Below are 19,255 nucleotides of genomic sequence, written 5' to 3'. Positions count from 1 at the left end.
AAAAAACCCTTCTAAATCTCTGCAGCAGCGTACTTATCAGCTGGAGAGTTAATTCTGGCAACGATGCTCGAAAATTAAAACTTGCTGACATTATGCCTCTCTGTTTCTGTAAATTTATAATTTTGAAATTTTTGTAATTTTGTACACTTTTGTAATTTTTCCTGTGCACGAGATAAAAAAATTGAATAAATAATTCTATTTACATGTTCATCGAACATTTCTTTTTTGCTTCAATCAAGTTGTATCAAATTTGTGAGTGCTGCATAAGCATTTAGGGAAATTCCGACTTACATAAAGTTCCGTGGAACACAACCCTTATGAAAGTCGGGGAGTGGCTGTATATATACAGTAAGACCCCCCCCCCGTATCCGTGGGGGATATGTTCCAAGACCTACTGTGGATGGCTGAAACCGCAGATATAAGCAAACACCTGCTGACTCCATATATAACACAATTTTCTTGAACATACACACGCATAAAGTTTAATTGATAAATTAAACACACAGTAAGACATTACCAACATTAAATATGGTAATAATAAAGTACAGCAAACACTCGATTTACCGGGATTGGATTAACACTTCAAGACGCAAATAAAAAAAAAAACAAAAAAAAACAACCAGAAATCATAAAATTCAAGTAATAACTAGAATAGGTATAAGCCATAAGAACCGGCATTATGAGTCATCATTAGGAGATTGTGTACCTATTATCATGCAACCCCCGCTGTCTTCACACCTACCATTCAAAACAAGAGGAAAAAAAAAAAAAAAAGGAGACCAAATGTTTAGTCTGATTTAGTGCGTAGCATCGATTGCTGTGTTCCGTCGCACAGTAAAAGGGCAAATTTTGTTTTGTTATTTGTGTCAGGGATGTTGGAATTTTTTTTTTTTTTAGTAACTATTTTTTATTTATTTTATTATTATTTTTTTTTGTATAGAAATTGCGAAAATGATGGGCAAACACAAGAGTTGTGCTTTCAAATTAAACAACAACTTGAAATTATTCAAAGTTTGAAAACGGTGCATCAGTTAAATCCCTAAAGAACCATTATAATGTTGGTGACCAAACCATACAAGACATTGTAAAAAATAAAGGGAAGCTATTCAATTTAAAATCGGCATCGTAAAAAATAAAGGGGAGCATCGTATTGGACATGCTAGTAGTGCATGTTAAGATTTTTCGTTTTTTTTTCCCGTGGTTAACTGAATCAGCGGATACAGGGGCACAACTTTAAATATGGCCGGGGAGGGGAGGCCCTCAAATTTAAATATGGCTGGGGGCCTATTTCATCCATAATCTGGCCCTGTGTGGCATATTTGTTCATCATTACTTTTGTTTTAACCATATTCATCTTTAGTCCGAAATCCTTACTAACTCTACATAACTGGTTAAAATTTTCCTCTAATTCTTCGAGATCATGGCCTATGATCACAATGTCATCTGCAAATCGTAAATGGTTTAGGTACTCTCCATTCACATTGGACTGGTCACAGGAAGGGGTCAATCTTCTGAAAGCTTCCTCAAGGGCAGCAGTAAACAACTTCGGAGATATTGTCTCCTTGTCGAACTCCTTTCTCAATTTTAAATTTGCTACTGTCTTTATCTAGTCTAATAAAGGAGGTAGCATTCTCATATATTTTCTTCAGCGTCATAATGTATGGGATATCTATGCATTGTCTTTCCAGTGCCCAAAACATTGCCTTATGCTGTATAGAGTCAAATGCCTTTACATAATCCCCAAATGCCAGGCATAACGGTGTTTTATATTCATTTGCTTTCTCCATTAGCTGTGATATTTGAAGGTGATCTATAGTTGAGAATCCTGTCCTAAAGCCATCTTTGCTCTTTCGGTTAATTCTCATCAAGTATTCTTTCTAATCTGTTAGTGACCCCTTGCAAACAACTTGTAGATGTGGAATAACAAGCTAATTGGTCTATAATTTCCAATTTCTGATCTATCTCCTTTCTTATGCCGCAAAACTATGATTGCATTCTTCCACTGCTTAGGCATCACACCTTTTCAATTGAACTTTGTGAAGAGCCTTGTCAGTTTCTGTGTCATGTCTCTTCCTCCTAATTTTAACAACTTTACAATAACTTCATCTTCACCTGGCACTTTTTTGATTCTTCATTTTCTTCAATGCATGTTCTACCTCATCAGGAAGGATATTGTGTATGTCATATGTGTTGCTAATTTGTGATCCATCTTCCCCAGTGTTGGCATCATTCCCTTGCTCCTTATATAATAATTTTTAGTAGTCTTTTGCTATTTGAATTATGCCTTCTCTGCTATTTATAAGAACACCATCACTATTCTTCAGATTGAGCATCATTTGTCTTTCTGTATTACTGCTCATGACTGCTGATTAAGTCCTTTGTTTTCCCTTATTGCTTGTTTTACTTATCTTGTGTTAAATCTTATGTCCTCTCTGAGTCTCTTTCTCAGTATACTCAATTTTGTTCTTGTCAGTGTTTATTTTGTACCTCATTTGTCATATTCGGTTCATCACGACAAGTGTTTCTTGAACTAATTTTTTCTTATTTGCATTTCTTTTTAAGTATACGTTTCTTGGGCTTAATCACTTTCAGAAAGTTGTTGTATTCCTTGTCAATATCTTGATCCTGAAGGGTCTGCAGAAGCTCAAACTTGTTCTTAAGTTACAATACATATTACTTTTTACTTCTCTTCTGTTATCTCAGAGACCTTCGTATTATTTACTCAAGTCAGTTTTTTTTCCTTTCTTACATCTATATCAAGTGCGAATCTTACCATTCTGTGATCACTTCCAACATTTACCTTGTTCACAACAGTAACATCGTTCACAATATATCTTCCGTTATTGAGGATGAAGTCAATTTCATTAGTTGTTAATTTATTTGGGTCTTCCATGTCTGCTTTCTGTTTGCCCTTTTCATGAAGAAAGTGTTCATTACTGACATTCTTCAAGATTCTACATCTGTCAGCTCTTTAATTTCTTTCACCAATTTCAAAATTTTCTATAGTTTCCATTTCTGTACTGTTTTGCCTCTTTCCAACCTTAGCATTGAAGTTCTCCATAATGGTGTAGTGAGTTTCTGTTCATCTAGAAGTCTCTCAATTTTGGTGTACATTTCTTCAAACTCATCCTGGCTCGATGTTGGTGCACATATCATTATAACCTTTAGTTTGTACTTCTTAGAAATCCTGAGTAGTAGTCTTGACACCCTTGGTGATGTACTTTTGAATTCCAAAACGCTGTTTTGGATATCAAAAAATGAAGGTGGAGTTGGCTTTCTGTGGACCAGAAAGCCAACTCCACCTTCATTCTTTCTTTCCACTCTTTGATAAACCTGTTATTCGTTTCTTCTTGTTTCAGCCAAGCCGATGATATTCCAATTCACATTTCTAATTCCTTTTCCAGCTCTAATATCCTATCTTCACCAATGAGCAATCTTACATTGTAACAGGCCAAGTTCAGTTTCCGTGCATGGCAGCCTGGTCATACCCAGAGATTCTTTGCACCCTCTGCTTTCAACTCTGTTCCTCTCCTGCAGTAAGAGGGAAAGTGAACGCCACTGGAGGACTGAGGGCCATTTGTTTTGTCGTGTTGTCACATTTAATAATGTGCTGGAGGGTTTGGTCTTTTCCTCTTCATGCTGACCACGAGTCTTGAAGAGAACCACTCTACACGTTCATTGCCACCGAAGTGACGTAACATGGCTTACCATGAGGTGTGCATGAATGGATTTTAAGGAGGCAGGCCAACCAGACTTCTCCTAAATCTTCTAAAATAGAAAGATATTGGATCCATCAGTGTTGACTTAGTGTTTGATAACACATGCCAGAATGCCTGTTCCCCCTCTAACCCCCTAAGAATGGTTAACATCCAGTACCAACTAGTACTCCTTAAGAACAACTTAAGGAGTTGAGTTGAGTCTTACACCTGGGAAATAACATACACTTGGAGTATGCTGAATTAAAATGATTAAGGCAGGAGAGGATTTGGGGATTATAATACAGACAGACAGGCATGGAGTTATCCATGCAGAATAGACATTTACCTTGTTCACAACAGTAACATCATTCAAAATACATCTTCCATTAGTGAGGATGAAGTCAATTTCATTAGTTGTTAATCTATTTGGGTCTTCCATGTCTGCTTTCTGTTTACCCTTTTCATGAAGAAAGTGTTCATTACTGACATGGGATTATTTATCAACATCAACTGTTCACTTGTAAAGATAGGGGAGGTTGTAATTCAATTAAATAAGGCAATTGTGAGACTGAACTTGGAATACTGTGTCCAAGTACGAAGATTGCACGTACAAAAAAGGACAGAGCTGCTAGAACAAGTGCAAAAACGAGCAATGTGCCTGGTAAAAGAGTAACCATATGAAAAAGACTAAAGCTACAGAAAGAGTGGGTCACCCAAAATCAACTGCTTCCAGCAACTGATTTTTGGTAACCCACTGTTGTTTTGAACAGTTATTTTCTGTCAAAGACAGAAAATAACTATTCATCACAAGCCAGGTAGGCCACCAATAATAACCCTAAGGCCATGCATTTGAAACAGGCAGTGAGAGCAACTCAGAAGCACTCATATTAAGCTGACTCAAAAGAGCTGATAGAACTGGGACAAGAACAAACAACGATCAGAAAATGCATCATAGAATGGATTACTACAGTTATGCAGCTGCTTGCAAGTCAAAGATGCCACCCATAATGTACATCACTGCCTACCCTTTGCAAAAAATGAAAGCACTGGACATTCCAGCACTAACAGAATACAGTGTGGAACACTGAAGTGTGTTTAGACCATCAAGGCATTAGGATACAGCTGAATGTGGCACATGCCCATGAACATTTCCACTAAGATCATATTGTACCAACTATGAAGTTTGGTGGCAGCAAGATTATGAATATATAAGCCTGTTTCATGTGGTTATGGGAAGAGTGGAGCAAGATTCCATTCTCCTCATACCAAACATTTGTAGAAAGTGTTTCCAGTAGTTATTGATATTGTTAAAGCCCATGCATGGGTGGGGGATGGAGTCATAAATGATATAAAAAATTTCTTCTTTCTAACCCAAGTTACCCTTGGGTTAGAAAAATTTTTTTTTCTCTTAGGTTTAAATATAAGATAGCTTATGATACCTTTTTGTAGGAATTTCTCGTGGCATTAGCATTAACATTAGTAGAGGCATATGATGCAAGAAAGCAAGCTTATGCAGCATCAGCCAAAAAAAAAAAAAAAAAAACCCCGCTCCCATTTCACCCCTCCATTCGTTCCAAATACCTATCCAGCTCAGCCTTAAATTTACTTAGGTTATCAACTTCCACAACAAAGGATGGAAGTCTGTTCCACCAACCAACTACCCGCTGGCTAAAGGCAAACTTCAACACATCTATCCTACAACTATCTTTCCTCAGTCTGAATTTATGCCCTCTCAGGTGATTATTCTGAGCAAGAGGAAGAATCCCATCTGCATTGAACATGCTCAAACCATTCAAGGCTTTATACACCTCAATCAGATCACCTTGCAGGTGCCCAGTCTCCAGACACTGTAATTTGCAAAACTTAAGCCTTTCTTCGTAAGAGCAACCCTTTGTTCCATTCACTAATTTAAGCTCTTCTTAAAATAAGGCCTCCAGACCTGTATACAGCACTCAAGGTGTGGCCTGATCATTGCCTTATACAAGGGGATAATCACCTCCTTATCCCTGCTAGAAAAATTCCTGTATATTATTGACAAAACACCATGAGCTATTCTTGCAGACCGTCTGCACTGCTCAGAAAACTTCATGTCTGCCTGCACAATTACCCCCAGGTCCTTTTCGTTCTCTTCCACTCTCAGTGTAGTACCACAGTACGTCACTCTGGGGTTACTGCTTCCCATATGTAGTACTTTACATTTGTCAATGTTAAACTTCATTTGCCACCTCTCAGCCCATCTGTTCAACTTTTCTAGATCCTGTTGCAGCAGCATACTGTCAGTGTCCTTAACAACCCTGCCAACCTTCGTATCGTCTGCAAACTTGAACATTAAGCTTGATATACCATCATCAATATCATTTATAAATACAGAAAACAACAATGGGCCCAACACTGAACCCTGAGAGACTCCACTAATAACATTAGTCCATGTAGAGCAGTGTCCATTGATTACCACTCTGTCTTCTCCCACTCAACCATCCCTTTATCCATAGCAGCAATTTGCCTCCAATGCCACACTGCTCCAATTTGTTCAGCAGTCTTCCATGTGCAACAGTATCAAAAGCCTTTCTAAGATCCAAATATATGATATCAAAGTATTCCCTGCATCCAGTTCCTTTGTGACCACATCATAGTATCCAATCAAATTGGTCAGGCAAGACTTTCTCTTAACAAAACCATGCTGTGTCCGAACTATAACTGAAGTCTTGTCTAGATGATCCTGCAATGCTTCTTCAACGTGCCTCCATTAATTTTCCTGGAACAGAAGTTAAACTAACAGGTCAATAATTACTTGTGTTGCCCTTTGATCCTCCTTTGTGAATTGGGGTCACATTTGCACATCTCGAGTCCATGGGTACCTTCCCTGGGTGTATCCACACGCACCCACCCACAAAAGACAGATGGAACAGGACATGAGTACATCTCCAAATGCAAATATTGATCACGTTACTAATCAACTGTCAGTTCTTGGTGGGGGGGGCTAAAGGAAATATGATTATCCATGTAAAAACCACTGCATATCCAATATATAGGTTCACCCTGCACATAAGTCTATTTTTCTTTTTCTATACACATCAATAATGATGCATTATAGTAAAATCTGGATTAGGACAACTGTCTACTTTTTAATTCAATTATCTGCTTTCGACAGACAGACAGACAGACAGGTTTTATACATCACCTCTGTATCAGGTGTGATTATGGACATTACTATGCTGCTGACACATATCTCAGTACAGTAAACCATGATGTTTCATTTGAATTGCTGGCTTTAATTGGTTCAGAAGCAGATCACAGACAGACAGACACTAATTTGTCATTAGTGACAAATACTGTGATCTGCTTCTGAACCAATTAAAGCCAGCAATTCAAATGAAACATCATGGTTTATGTACTGAGATATGTGTCAGCAGCATGGTAATGTCCATAATCACACCTGATACAGAGGTGATGAAGTTTGAGATATTACCCCATCCTCCATATTCAGACTTAATCTCATCTGATTTTCCCTTTTTTCTGGCCAATGAAAGATATAGTAATAGGACATTTCTACTTGTTAGATGAAGAGAGTGGTGCACAAATAGTTCCATCACCAACCATGAAACTTCTCTTAAGGAAGCCACACATTGGTATAGCATTAGAAGAAATGTGTTGAAAGTAATGAGGCCCACGTCGAAGACTGAAATGCAGTTTCCTTTTTTTTTTTCATGAAATAATTATTGACATTTAATTTTTGTGGTTTTTATTTGAATGACCTTTGTTGTTGTTTTTTTTTTTTTTTTTGGCGCAAGGGCTACTATGACCAAATTGCGCCTATTTCTGTGGAGAGACACTGTACAGGTCAGTAAAGGGAGTTTATAAGAGCATATATATATTAATCTGTTTCAGAAAGTGAAAAAATTCAGATAGATTAGAGTTGTCTCCAAGTATATGTCTTAGTTGAAGAGATTCATTCAAGTTACGGAGGGATCTAAATGATGTTAATCTGATAGACTGATAATGGTCGCACTCTACAAGAATATGTTTTATAGTTAGTGGTGAATCACAATGCAAACATAGTGGGGGGTTATTTCCCTGCAATAAATAGAGATGCGTAAGGTGGGTATGTCCAATACGTGCTCTGGCAAGTACAACCTCTTCGTGCCTGTTTGAGCGGAAACTAGATTTCCATACCTGCGGATTCTGTTTTATATTTCGTAACTTGTTATTTAACTGATTGTGCCAAATTTCTCTCCATTTTTCATTGCATATTCGATGAATGATTAATTTATAGTCTGTGAAAGGAATCTGGATATTGTCATTGTCAGTGGGATTTCTTGCTGCTTTATCTGCATGCTCATTACCTGGTATTCCTGTGTGCCCTGGGATCCAACAAAAAGTAACACTCTGCTTATTTTTATGGAGATCCAATATTTGAGTTCTTATTAGAGTTATCAATGGATGTGGAGAGCGAGAATTGCCATGGAGCGCTGTCACTGCACTCAAAGAATCTGTATATATTATAGTCTTCGGTGTGGAGTTAGTAGCAATGAAAGTCAAACCCATCTTAATGGCATAGAGTTCTGCAGTGAAAACACTGCATTCCTGAGGCAACGAGACAGAGACTGTTGATGTTGGTAGAACCACAGCAGCTCCCACAGCTGTGTCACTTTTGGAGCCATCAGTATAGATTTGCAGAGTTTGTGAATTTGCCAAGGAGTGGGCTGCATGTATTTTCTGAAAAGTTTCATTGTTCAGGGATTGTTTCCCCCAACGTTGAAAGTAATAATCACATGAAGGTATGCATGCTTTCCATGGAGGTTGCACAATTTCTCTATCTTGATGAATATTGGTCAAATGCATATTCCACTGCTGAATTAGTTCTTGTAGACGGATTCCTGTAGGTTTGTTTTCATGCGGTTTATTTCTAAAAAGGTTTACCCATTGGGGATCATAGAGGTGTGACCAGATAGGATGATATGGAAAACTATTTATTTTAACTGCATAGTTGAGGAGCAGCATCTTTCTCCGTAGATGGAGTGGAGGTTCATTGGCTTCTATATATAGGCTTTGGATTGGCGAAGTCCTGAATGCCCCAAGAGCAATCCTGAGCGCACTGTGTTGTACTGTGTCAAGACAGGCCAACAGAGTCTTTCGAGCGGAATCATAAACTGGAGCGCCGTAATCTAATCGCGATCTTATTAAAGCTCTGTATAGATGGAGCAGAGTATAGCGATCAGCTCCCCATGTCATGGATGAGATAACTTTAAGTATATTCAGCTTTTTCATACAGATAGTTCGTGTTTGTAGTATATGCTTCTGGAATGTCAGTTTGGTGTCAAATGTCATGCCCAAGAATCGGATATTGTTAGTGATTGGTATCGGTTTATTTCCCAATGTTAATTCAGGTTCTGGATGTAACTGACGTTTTTTACAAAAGTGAATGGCTACAGTTTTGGTTGCGGATAGACGATAACCATTATGTGAAGTCCATGACACTATTTTGTTTATGGAAAGTTGCAGTTGTCGTTCAATGGAACGCATGTTCTGTGAATGGCAGGATATTGCAAGATCATCAGCATACAGATAGGTGTCTACGTTACCCAAAATGTTGGGCACTAAATTGTTTATCCTGAGAGCAAAGAGTGTAGCACTGAGTACCGAACCCTGTGGTACACCTTCTCTTTGGACAAAAGATTGTGAAAGAGCATTACGGTATCTCACTTGGAAAGTTCTTTTTTTAAGGTAACTCTCTATGATCATTGGGAGCCGACCTCTGAGTCCTATGGCATAGAGGTCTTGTAGAATGCCATAGCGCCAGGTGGTGTCAAATGCTTTTTCAATGTCTAGGCACACCATGACAAAATGTTCTTTTCGGATAAAGGCGTTTCGTATACTACACTCTGCTTTCACCATCAAGTCTAATGTGGATCGGTTTTTGCGGAAGCCATATTGATTACAGTTAATGACTGAATGAGATTCTATGTACCATATAAGCCTATTGTGTATCATCTTTTCTAATGTCTTGCCCAAGCAGCTGGTAAGGGATATTGGTCTATAGTTGCATGGATTCGTCTGATCTTTTCCAGCTTTAGGAAACGCTAGCACTGTTGAATGACACCATGAGTGAGGATAGTGGCTTTCGGAGAAGAGCCGATTGAGAAACAGCAATAGGGAGTTTAACGCCTTTTTGTCTAGATGTTGCAGCATGAGATAATAAATCCCATCAGGACCTGATGCCCCATTCGTTGATTTTTTTAGAGCGTCCTGTAGTTCCAAAAACGTAAACGACTGATTATATGGATGTGTTAGTTTTGTGCTGAAATTTAATTTGCATTTCTCAACCCTTCTTTTATGTTGCTGAAAGGATGATTGATATGCAGCAATATCTGATATTTTGGCAAAGTTTTCTGCAAGAGCATTGGCTATATCATTTGGAGAAGATAAGTCTTGTCCGTTCCATTTCAGTATTGTATTGGGCGTTGGTAAGAATCGTCCATTCAGTTTTTTTATTTTATTCCAGATTATTCTGCTATTGGTATCTTTCGTTATAGTAGAGGCAAACTGAATCCAAGAATCTTTTTTAGCCTTTTTTCTTACAAATCGTGCTTTTGCTTTAAGTTTTTTGAAATTTATAAGGTTCTCCGTTGTTGGGTGTTTTCGAAATAGGTTCCATGCCCGATTTTTCTCTTTTTTGGCAAGCTGGCACGCATCACTCCACCACAAATTTGCATGTTTAGAAGAACCGGTACGGATTTTGGGTATAGCCTTGGTTGCGGCATTTAGGATCTCAACTGTGATGTGTTGTGTAGCATCATCGATGGATTTATTTCTGATAATTTCATTGTCGAATGAGATATTAGAAGCAAACAACTTCCAATCTGCTTTGCAAAATTTCCATTTTAAGTGCATATTATTAGCCTGAGGTATTCTAGATGTTTGGATTTCACAAATTATCGGATAATGGTCACTGTTTAGGGGATTATCCATTGTTGACCAGCGAATGAGGGGATACAATGTTGGAGAGCAGATTGTTAAATCTATAGCTGTAGTTGTTCTAGTAGCGAAATGAATGTAAGTATCTGCACCAGTGTTCAGCAGTGTTAGATTACATTTGTCAAGTAGCGATTCCAGAATTTTTCCTCGTCTGTCTGTATGCGGGGAGCCCCAGAGTGGATGGTGGGCATTAAAATCCCCCAATAAACAAAAGGGGGGTGGGATCTGCAGCAGAAGTTCTTCTAGATCATTATAAGTATATATTTTGTTTGGTGATAGGTAGATAGACACTATTGTTAACAGGATTCCTAGGGAGACACGTACTGCTACTGCTTCTAAGGGGGTCTGCAGTGGAATATGGTTAGTAGGAATTCTTGAGTTTACAAGAATGGCCACACCTCCATGCACAGTGTTATTGTTATTTCTGTTATGCTGATATATAGTATAGTTCTTGATTTTTGGGATTACTTGTGATGGTAGATTAGTTTCTTGTAAACAAATGCTTACCGGACTGTACTGTTGGATTAGGTCATAGATATCATCAATGTTGCTACGTAGGCCTCTACAGTTCCACTGTATGATGTGATCCATTATTTGTTTTTAGTAGTTGGGTTTGGTTCAGTCTGCCTTTTAGGTCCAGTCTGTTTCTGTCTCTCCAATTTTATTCTTTCTTTTTTCAAGAAAATAGGTCGTCCGGTGTCCATGTCATCTTCTGCGTGTAGATCTAAGATTGGCTCATCCTGGTTAATGGTTTCATCTGTATCCATATTTGTTAAATTTGGCTGAGTTTTTTGCATTGGAGCTACTATCTTAGTTTTTATGATTTCTGAGGAGGACTGCGATACATTTGATGGTACTGTAATTGGTGTATTACTTGCACGATCTGTTGCATGTTGTTGTTTAGTGGATTGCTGTGAGGTTGAGAGTATTTTTCGGGCCCAATCTGAAATAGATATGGTTGGGGGAATTGAAACGTCTGTTTGAGTGGTGGCTGACTGGAATTTCTTTGCTGCTGTTGCATAGGTATATTTTGGTGTCGTAAGCATAATTTGTTTCTTCGCCTCCTGGTACGTCACTTTCCGTTCTACTCTGTATTTTTGTATCTTTTTTCCTGTTTTCCATAGTTCACAGGTCCTTGAATAAGCGGGATGTTGGCCTTGACAGTTCGGACAATGTGGCGTTTCAGCATCACATTCCGTTTGTGTGTGAGATTTTGAACCACAGTTTGGGCACACTGCATCCCCTCGACAGACGGTCTGAGAGTGCCCAAACTTTTGGCACTTATAACACCTGATGGGATTAGGAATGTATGGTCTTACACGGCAGTTTAGATAGCCGGCTTTAACATTCAATGGTAAATTTGGTGTGCCAAACGTTAGGATGATGTTCCGTGTGGGAACAAGCTGACCATCTTTTCTGATCATAATCCGCTTAGCTTCTGAGACTTTCTGTTCTTTTAATTCTTGGACCAGTTCTTCATCTGTGACATTCATCAAATCCCACTCAGCAATTACCCCTCTGGAGGTATTTAGTGTTGCATGGGGTGTAACTTGTACTGGAATACCACCAAAGGTTGAGAGGTTCAGCAGAGTCTCTGATTGCTTACGACTCGCACTTTCTATTAGCAAATCTCCGGATCTAAGCCTTTTCACCATTTTAGGCGAACCTGATGAGCTTTCCAAGCATTTCTGTATCAGAAATGGGGAGAGCGTATTCATGCATATGTTTGTCAAGGAGTGGAAAATTAGGAAAGATGGGAATTCCTGTTGCTCTTTGTCAGTTCGCAGTCTTTTCGACTGTGATGTGTCATGATCTGTGTCATTGACTTTTGGACCTGATGAGCGTCGAGGCTCAATTGGAGGAAAATTATCAAATTCCATGTTTGCTCCTTTTAGCCCCGGGAGAGGGACTTTCTTGTCCCAGGTTACCGGCCCCGCCACGTGGAGGCAGGAGCGGTGCCACCAGTGACCAAGCGAAAAGTGGTTAGTGGTTAGTGTGTTAGAGAAGTTACTTATATATATAATAGAAAGGTGTCTTTCCTTTCTTGTCAGGAAGCTTACTCCTTTATTTAGGAAGAGCCAAAATAAATAACTTTATAAAAGAAAAGGTTTTAACAAACTCTCTAATCAGTCGCTTGGAAAAAAGACGCTTTCAAATCGCTTTGTATATCGCTTTGATCACTCGCTTGGCACTCGGGGCCGAATGACCTTTGTAATAAATTGCAAAGGTAAAGTTCAGCCATTATCAACCCACTGCAGGACGGAAGCCTCCTCAACAATTCATGTTGAGGGAAATGGACCATAATTGCAAAGGTATATTGGTATTAATTCATGTCTATCTAACTCTAAGCATGTACCTTCAGGTTTTCAGGTTTTATACTCAATTTATAAATTAACCTTAAAATTTTTACAATTTGTTTCAAAAGGTAGACATATGCTAGAATATGGCAAATAAGACAACTCAGAATTGGTTTAAGGAACAGAAGTCCTGCTTCAAAAGTACTGTGAGACAATGTTATTTTATCAGAATTCTACTGATAAAATATTGTGATATATGATGAAAATATTGTGATATATGATGATATATATAAGATTTCATCATATATCACAAAAGTGATATATGATGAAACCTTTTAGATTAACTATGAACTTGAGGAGCTCTGCAAAGCTTATAGGAAAAGATTTTTCCCGGTTAAGCTTGAAATGTGATACTAGAAATGGCTTCAACTTCACCTGCACAAGATTCTCAGTAGAAGCAATATTATCAACTGATGTTGCCACATATGCAATATAGCAATTATATTGTATTATATTATATATACCTTCAACACTTCCGTATGACAAGCAGAACAGCAACCATAGAATGTTTCCTGTGCACTACATGTTATGCCACTCAAAAGTACAGTTAGAATAATGGTAGGCTGTCAGTTATGATTAAGAGAAAAGGAACCTGATCATCAATCAAACTCTCCAATCATATCAGTATGAGTCTTGTTTACAATTAAGGAACATGCTGCTTCAGTAAGCTACAGCAGTTATTTTTTCTCCCATTTGTTTTTTAAAGAATACATATTCTGTGTGATGCTTGGGAAGGTTTCTTGAAATGAACAACATACTATAATTGTGGTAAGGGACACATTACTCTGTTGCTTGGTTGGAATATTGCATAATCTTTTTCCAGCAGTTGATGAGCTCTGCACTTTATTATCAATGTAGCCAAAGAGAATTATGTCTCAAAATCCAGCAGGGATTAAGTCCTAATGTTTTCCATATTTGTGAGGTTATACCTTATCATAATAGTAAGTGAATATCAAATCTAAAAGAATACCATAAAAAGAAATGAGTTTGAACTTTTCTATTACTTTTATGGGGGGGGGACATACCATTTCCTAATAGAAGTACTGTTCCTTTTTTACAATCTGAACTTGAATTACAAAGTGCACTCTTCACGTCAATATCCTGGAAAGAAAGAAAAAATTTCCTATAGTTCCCTACTTATTAAAAGGATACTTTTCAAAAGAGTTACTACAATTAATTACAAAACGTAATGCATTCAGTACACAATTACATATATATGAGCAGCATTGAATAAATTATCTACCTAAGGTACTTCCCACAGTTATATTTCAATAATTCATGATTTATTATGTTCCTACATTCAACTTGAATCATACTAATTTTGATCCCACTATGTTTTTAAGTTGTGCTGCTGTAACAGATAGAAGGAAGACAATTATGGATTTGCTAAAATTGGAGCATCGTTCAGTCATCAAGTTTCTCACCAAAGAAGGAAATGAGCCAAAGGCCATTCATGAAAGGATGGTGGCTGTCTATGGCAACAGCATACCTTCAGATTACCAGGTGAAATTCTGGCCAAAACAATTCAAGTAGAGTAGAGAGTCCATCGAAGATGATCCACATCCAGAAAGGCCTGTGACAGCAACCACTCCAGAAATGTACCAAGCTATGAAAACCTTTGTGCTGAATGCCAGATGTTTAAAGGTGTCCCAAATCTCTAAGGAATGACATATCTGAGGGAACAGTTACAGCCATTTTCCATGAACATTTGGGGATGAGTAAGGATAATTTTTGACCCCTGTGCAGAAGAAATTCAGAGTACAGTGTCGTGAGGAGAATTTAGAGCTTTATGGAAGGGATCCTGAAACTTTCATTTCCAGAATTGTTATGGGTGATGAAACAGATTTATCACTGGGATCCTGAGACCATGCAAGGATCAATGCAATGGAAGCACAAAGGTTTTTTCCCCCACACAAAAAATTTTACACACCCTTCAGCTGTCAAGGTTATGGCCACCATTTTTTGGGATGCTGAGGGAAATTTGTACATTCACTACTTGGAACACACAGAGTCATTGGGGAGTCACATGCATCCCTACTCTACAACCTAAGGGGAAAATGCCATGGAAAACTATCCAGATTTGTGCTGCTTCTTCACGACAATGCACTAGTGAACATTTCACATGTTATTGCAGCTGCTTTGAGAGACTGTGACCTTACAGAACTTACTCCTCCAAATCTGGCCTCCAGTGACTATTTCCTATTTCTACATGTCAATTAAAACTTATGTGGTAGTTGCTTTGCTGATGATAATGAACTGAAGTCTGCTGTTTCTGCATTGTTTAATGGACAGGAAAAAGAATTTTATGTGTCTAGCATTTCCTCATTGCCAACAAAATGGAACAAGTGTATTGAAGTTCAGGGGAGTTGCATTGAAAAATAAAACATATTTTTGCCTCTATCTCATTTCTTTCATAGGTAGGTAGATAATTTATCAAACGCCCATCGTATGAAAGCATCTAATGCTTTATAAACTAAGATGGAATATAAGATAAATCACATTACTAAAAATGTCATTAACTGTCTTTGCTATTAACATTTCTAAATATAAAAGAGATATTAATAACATGCCACACCTAATATAAGTGTACTTCTTCAAAAAAAAATATTCTGAAGATGGATGGGATCCATCCAGTTATATTAAAGGAGGCAGCAAAGGAAGTAAGCACACCCTTATATAATTATGAGTTTACTTGGACTCAGGAGAGGTCCCCATGGACTGGATGTGTAAACAGAACACAACAGTCTGTAACACAACCGAACAGAACACAATATCAATGCAGGCACCGAACTGACACGTAACACGTTCACACACGCCGCTAGTCAAAGTGAGAAAGAGACCTTGGTGGGAGAAAACATGGTGTGTTTTGCACAAGTCATATAACGTCAGCTTAATGTGAGTTAGTAGAACACACCATGTTTTCTCCCACCATGAATCAGACAAACTTCGCTGAAATAGATTAGGGCCGGATCAAAAGAAGTAGAGGGCCGGATACGGCCTGCGAGCTGCCCATATGTGTGTATAAGCTTGTTTTCTTGCATCATATGACTCTACTAATGGTAATGCTAATGATTAATAACAAAAGCTAAACAATTCTTTATCAAACCTACAGTAAGGAACCTCATTTTTCAACATAGTTGAAAACAGAGCAACTGCACTCTGGATTGATAACTGATGGAAAATAATTCCCTCCACCAATGATTTAGCATTAAATGTATAGTTGCAAACAATACTACTGCTGTTTTCCTCTGAATGACCCTTTTCTTTAATAACTGATGAAATTGATAATCAAACTTTTTTTAATACAAGTGATGTTCTACGGCTCAAAAAAATAAAATATACAGGCAACCCCCATATAACACGGTACTTCTACAACACGGTTTCGCTCTAACGTGATTGATAAATTGTAGCAATCCTCACACAACACGGTATCGCTCTAACATGGTTTGAGAATTACAGGAAATCTTGCATAACACAGTATTTTTGAGCTTTTCAGCTGGGAAAACCCTGCTATTATGTTAGATATAATTTCAGATTCATGGACATTTAAGCGCATGTGTGAATAGTGGTATTCACATTGGTTAACAAAAATAATCTCTACGGTAATAAATTTGGCTCCTAAGAGAGTGGATATTGTTAAGTTTTGTCATCTTACTTCTTGTGAGCACAGATTTCACTTAGTCACTTATAAAGAAGTTTAACTAAAAATAATGAGGAAAATTTGACTATTGTCTTTGATTCCCAGTCTGTGATTGTTGGTTGGTTTGGTCTTTGGTGTGCATTGACTACAATTCGCTTTTTGAACACAAGAGTAGTTTTTTTTTTTTAATAAAACCGTATGTATTGATAATGAATTTTATGGATAATATCGCATTACTAACTTTAACCTTTTTTCATAATGGATGAACTGGATAAGTTGAGGGGTGAGTGTTGGTTGAAGAGCATTCCTATAGTAAGGTATGAGAATTTCTCTTATATTTAACAAAATTCCCTTTTGTGAATCCCTGCTGTTGACTCGCTAGTCGTTATCGCCTTCGTGATATTTTTCTAAAGCACATTTCTGGAAGTCACTACCATAAAACAATAAAAACAATTTGCAGTTTCTGATTTATTGGGCTTTTCTGTTAGTGCAATCAATTATAAACAGGTAGAAAACTATCTTCTTGCACTATAGTACCGATAGCTGGAATTCGGTGGGTTTCCCCCTCCATGAAATATTCTATCATATAAAAAACAAATAAATTTTAACTGGAAAATATTCTTCTGATTTTCATGTATCATTTAACTGTTTTAATTGGTAAAGTAATAAAGTTAAATTTGTGTTTTATATCTTTAAAGTGGGGGCCACTGTATTTTGTTGGGAGATCCTTGATTCTATGCTACTGAACTTGTGCTTGTTTAAGACCATAAAAAATTGTGACTTCAAAGCATGCAGTTCGTGACCTTTAAAGAGAGAGCAGAAGGTACATGAAATCTATATGCTGCAGAAGAGATTGTGCTTAGTAGCGATGAAGAGGAAGAAAATTAAATGATCGTACATTATCTTACATATAAGTATCACGGTTTGTAAAGTAAGATGTTTGTTCAGTAATTACTATTTAAGTTACTACTATTATAAAAATAAAGTTAAAATATTAAGTTATTACTACTGTAAAAATTAAGTCTCCGATAGTTATATAAAAAAAAAAGTGTATTTTTGTTAGCTTTTGGAACATAACTCCCCTTTTTGCACTGGTTCTTAGTCCTTTTTACATGGTTTTGCATTACACAAGATTTTGTAGGAACCAAACTACCGTGTTATACGAGGGTTACCTATATACAGTTATTGAATGAACTAGTTAAAAAAAGAAAAATCTTAAAAACTGGAAATAAAAAAAAAAATCTCCCACATACTTTTTTTTTAAGTTCTTTCCTCCATATACGTATCTCTTCACAAGCAACACCACATTCACGAGTCTTACATAACAATACATGCAATGCATGTGCATACTGCCTAAAGTTAATAGTAATGCATTAAAATTTACATTTAACCTAGTTTTTTTTATATATTTTTTTTTTTTTTTTACATACAAATTGTATGGGAAAAATAAATAATAATTGCTGGATTTTAATGAAATTTGGAATGGCTTGACAAATATTTTTAAAGGTTATTTTTAAATTTTACTAAATATAAAATTTGATGAAAATGTCCACTAGAAGTAGAGTTGTTACAGGAATAACACGGCACCCCAATACAATATTTCAGTGAGATTTACAAATAATAAAAATGATCACATTGGCACTACAACTAAACTGACAATCTCACACTCACACAAGCATAATATCCTATTTTTAATAGAATGACTAAGAAACATCCATCCACCATATATTCATACCAATTTAAAAGCCTGCAAGTCTTTTAAATTGATGATTTTCTGGAGCCATTATTTAGACAAATCAGCAAATTATGGCACATTCTGGTGGGGAAGGGGTCCCTACAGAATGGAGATGTACAAATTTCTCTCCTAATCACAAAGGAAGATAAAAGGGCAAAGTGAGCAATTACAGAACTATAAAGTTTTTTTCATGGGCAAATAATGTTCACCAATCAAATTAGCAACAGTAACAATGGAACTGAATGCAAAAAGTAATTTGAAAATCACATAAACTTAGATTTCAGCAAGGACTTTGATACTCTTCCACATGAAAGACTGCTATACAATTGAAACAGTGTGTCATTAGGGGCAATTTACTGTTATGGATAAAGGATGATTAAGTGGCAGAAGGGGTGATTATAAATGGGGACTGCTGCAATAATACTGCACTCAGGTTGGTGGAGAATGAAAGAGACTAAGGGTAATTGTACAGTCCGAGATGAAGTTCTCTGAGCAGTGCAGACAGGCTGCTAGGACAGCTCATGGGGTCAATGATACACATGAATTTTGACAGCAAGGACAAGAGGTGAATATCCCATTGCATAAGGCAATAATTCTGCCACATCTTGATACTGTATACAGGTCAAACCTTATTTTAAAATAGATGTGGATCTGTTGAAATGTGTGAGAGAAGAGCAACAAGATTAGCCTAAGACAAAAAGGACTTTTACCTTAAAAGACTTCAATTCTGCAAATAGAAGTGCTTGGAACCTAGGCACCTACAAGGAGACCTGACTGAAGCATTTAAGGCTTGAAATGCTTATGGCATCCTTACTTTTTCAACATTCCTTACCATAAGAGGGCAAATTTA

The 19,255-nt window shown here is 37.2% G+C and overlaps 1 protein-coding gene across 1 annotated transcript in view; it reads right to left on the bottom strand.

Moving 5' to 3' along the window:
• Positions 1-19,255, bottom strand: part of LOC150091542 (P2X purinoceptor 4-like) — a 151,201-nt gene that overhangs the window by 80,336 nt on the left and 51,610 nt on the right. Inside the window, exon 4 of the mRNA XM_090384477.1 lies at positions 14,056-14,131. Within this exon, the coding sequence (XP_090240603.1) occupies positions 14,056-14,131 (76 nt within the window). The remainder of the gene's footprint in view (positions 1-14,055; positions 14,132-19,255) is intronic.

Source organism: Mastigoproctus giganteus, chromosome 1, assembly GCF_048544385.1.
Source record: "Mastigoproctus giganteus isolate SK-2022 chromosome 1, ASM4854438v1, whole genome shotgun sequence".
Taxonomy (NCBI): Eukaryota; Metazoa; Arthropoda; class Arachnida; order Uropygi; family Thelyphonidae; genus Mastigoproctus; species Mastigoproctus giganteus.
This window is presented reverse-complemented; position numbering and strand designations above follow the sequence as displayed.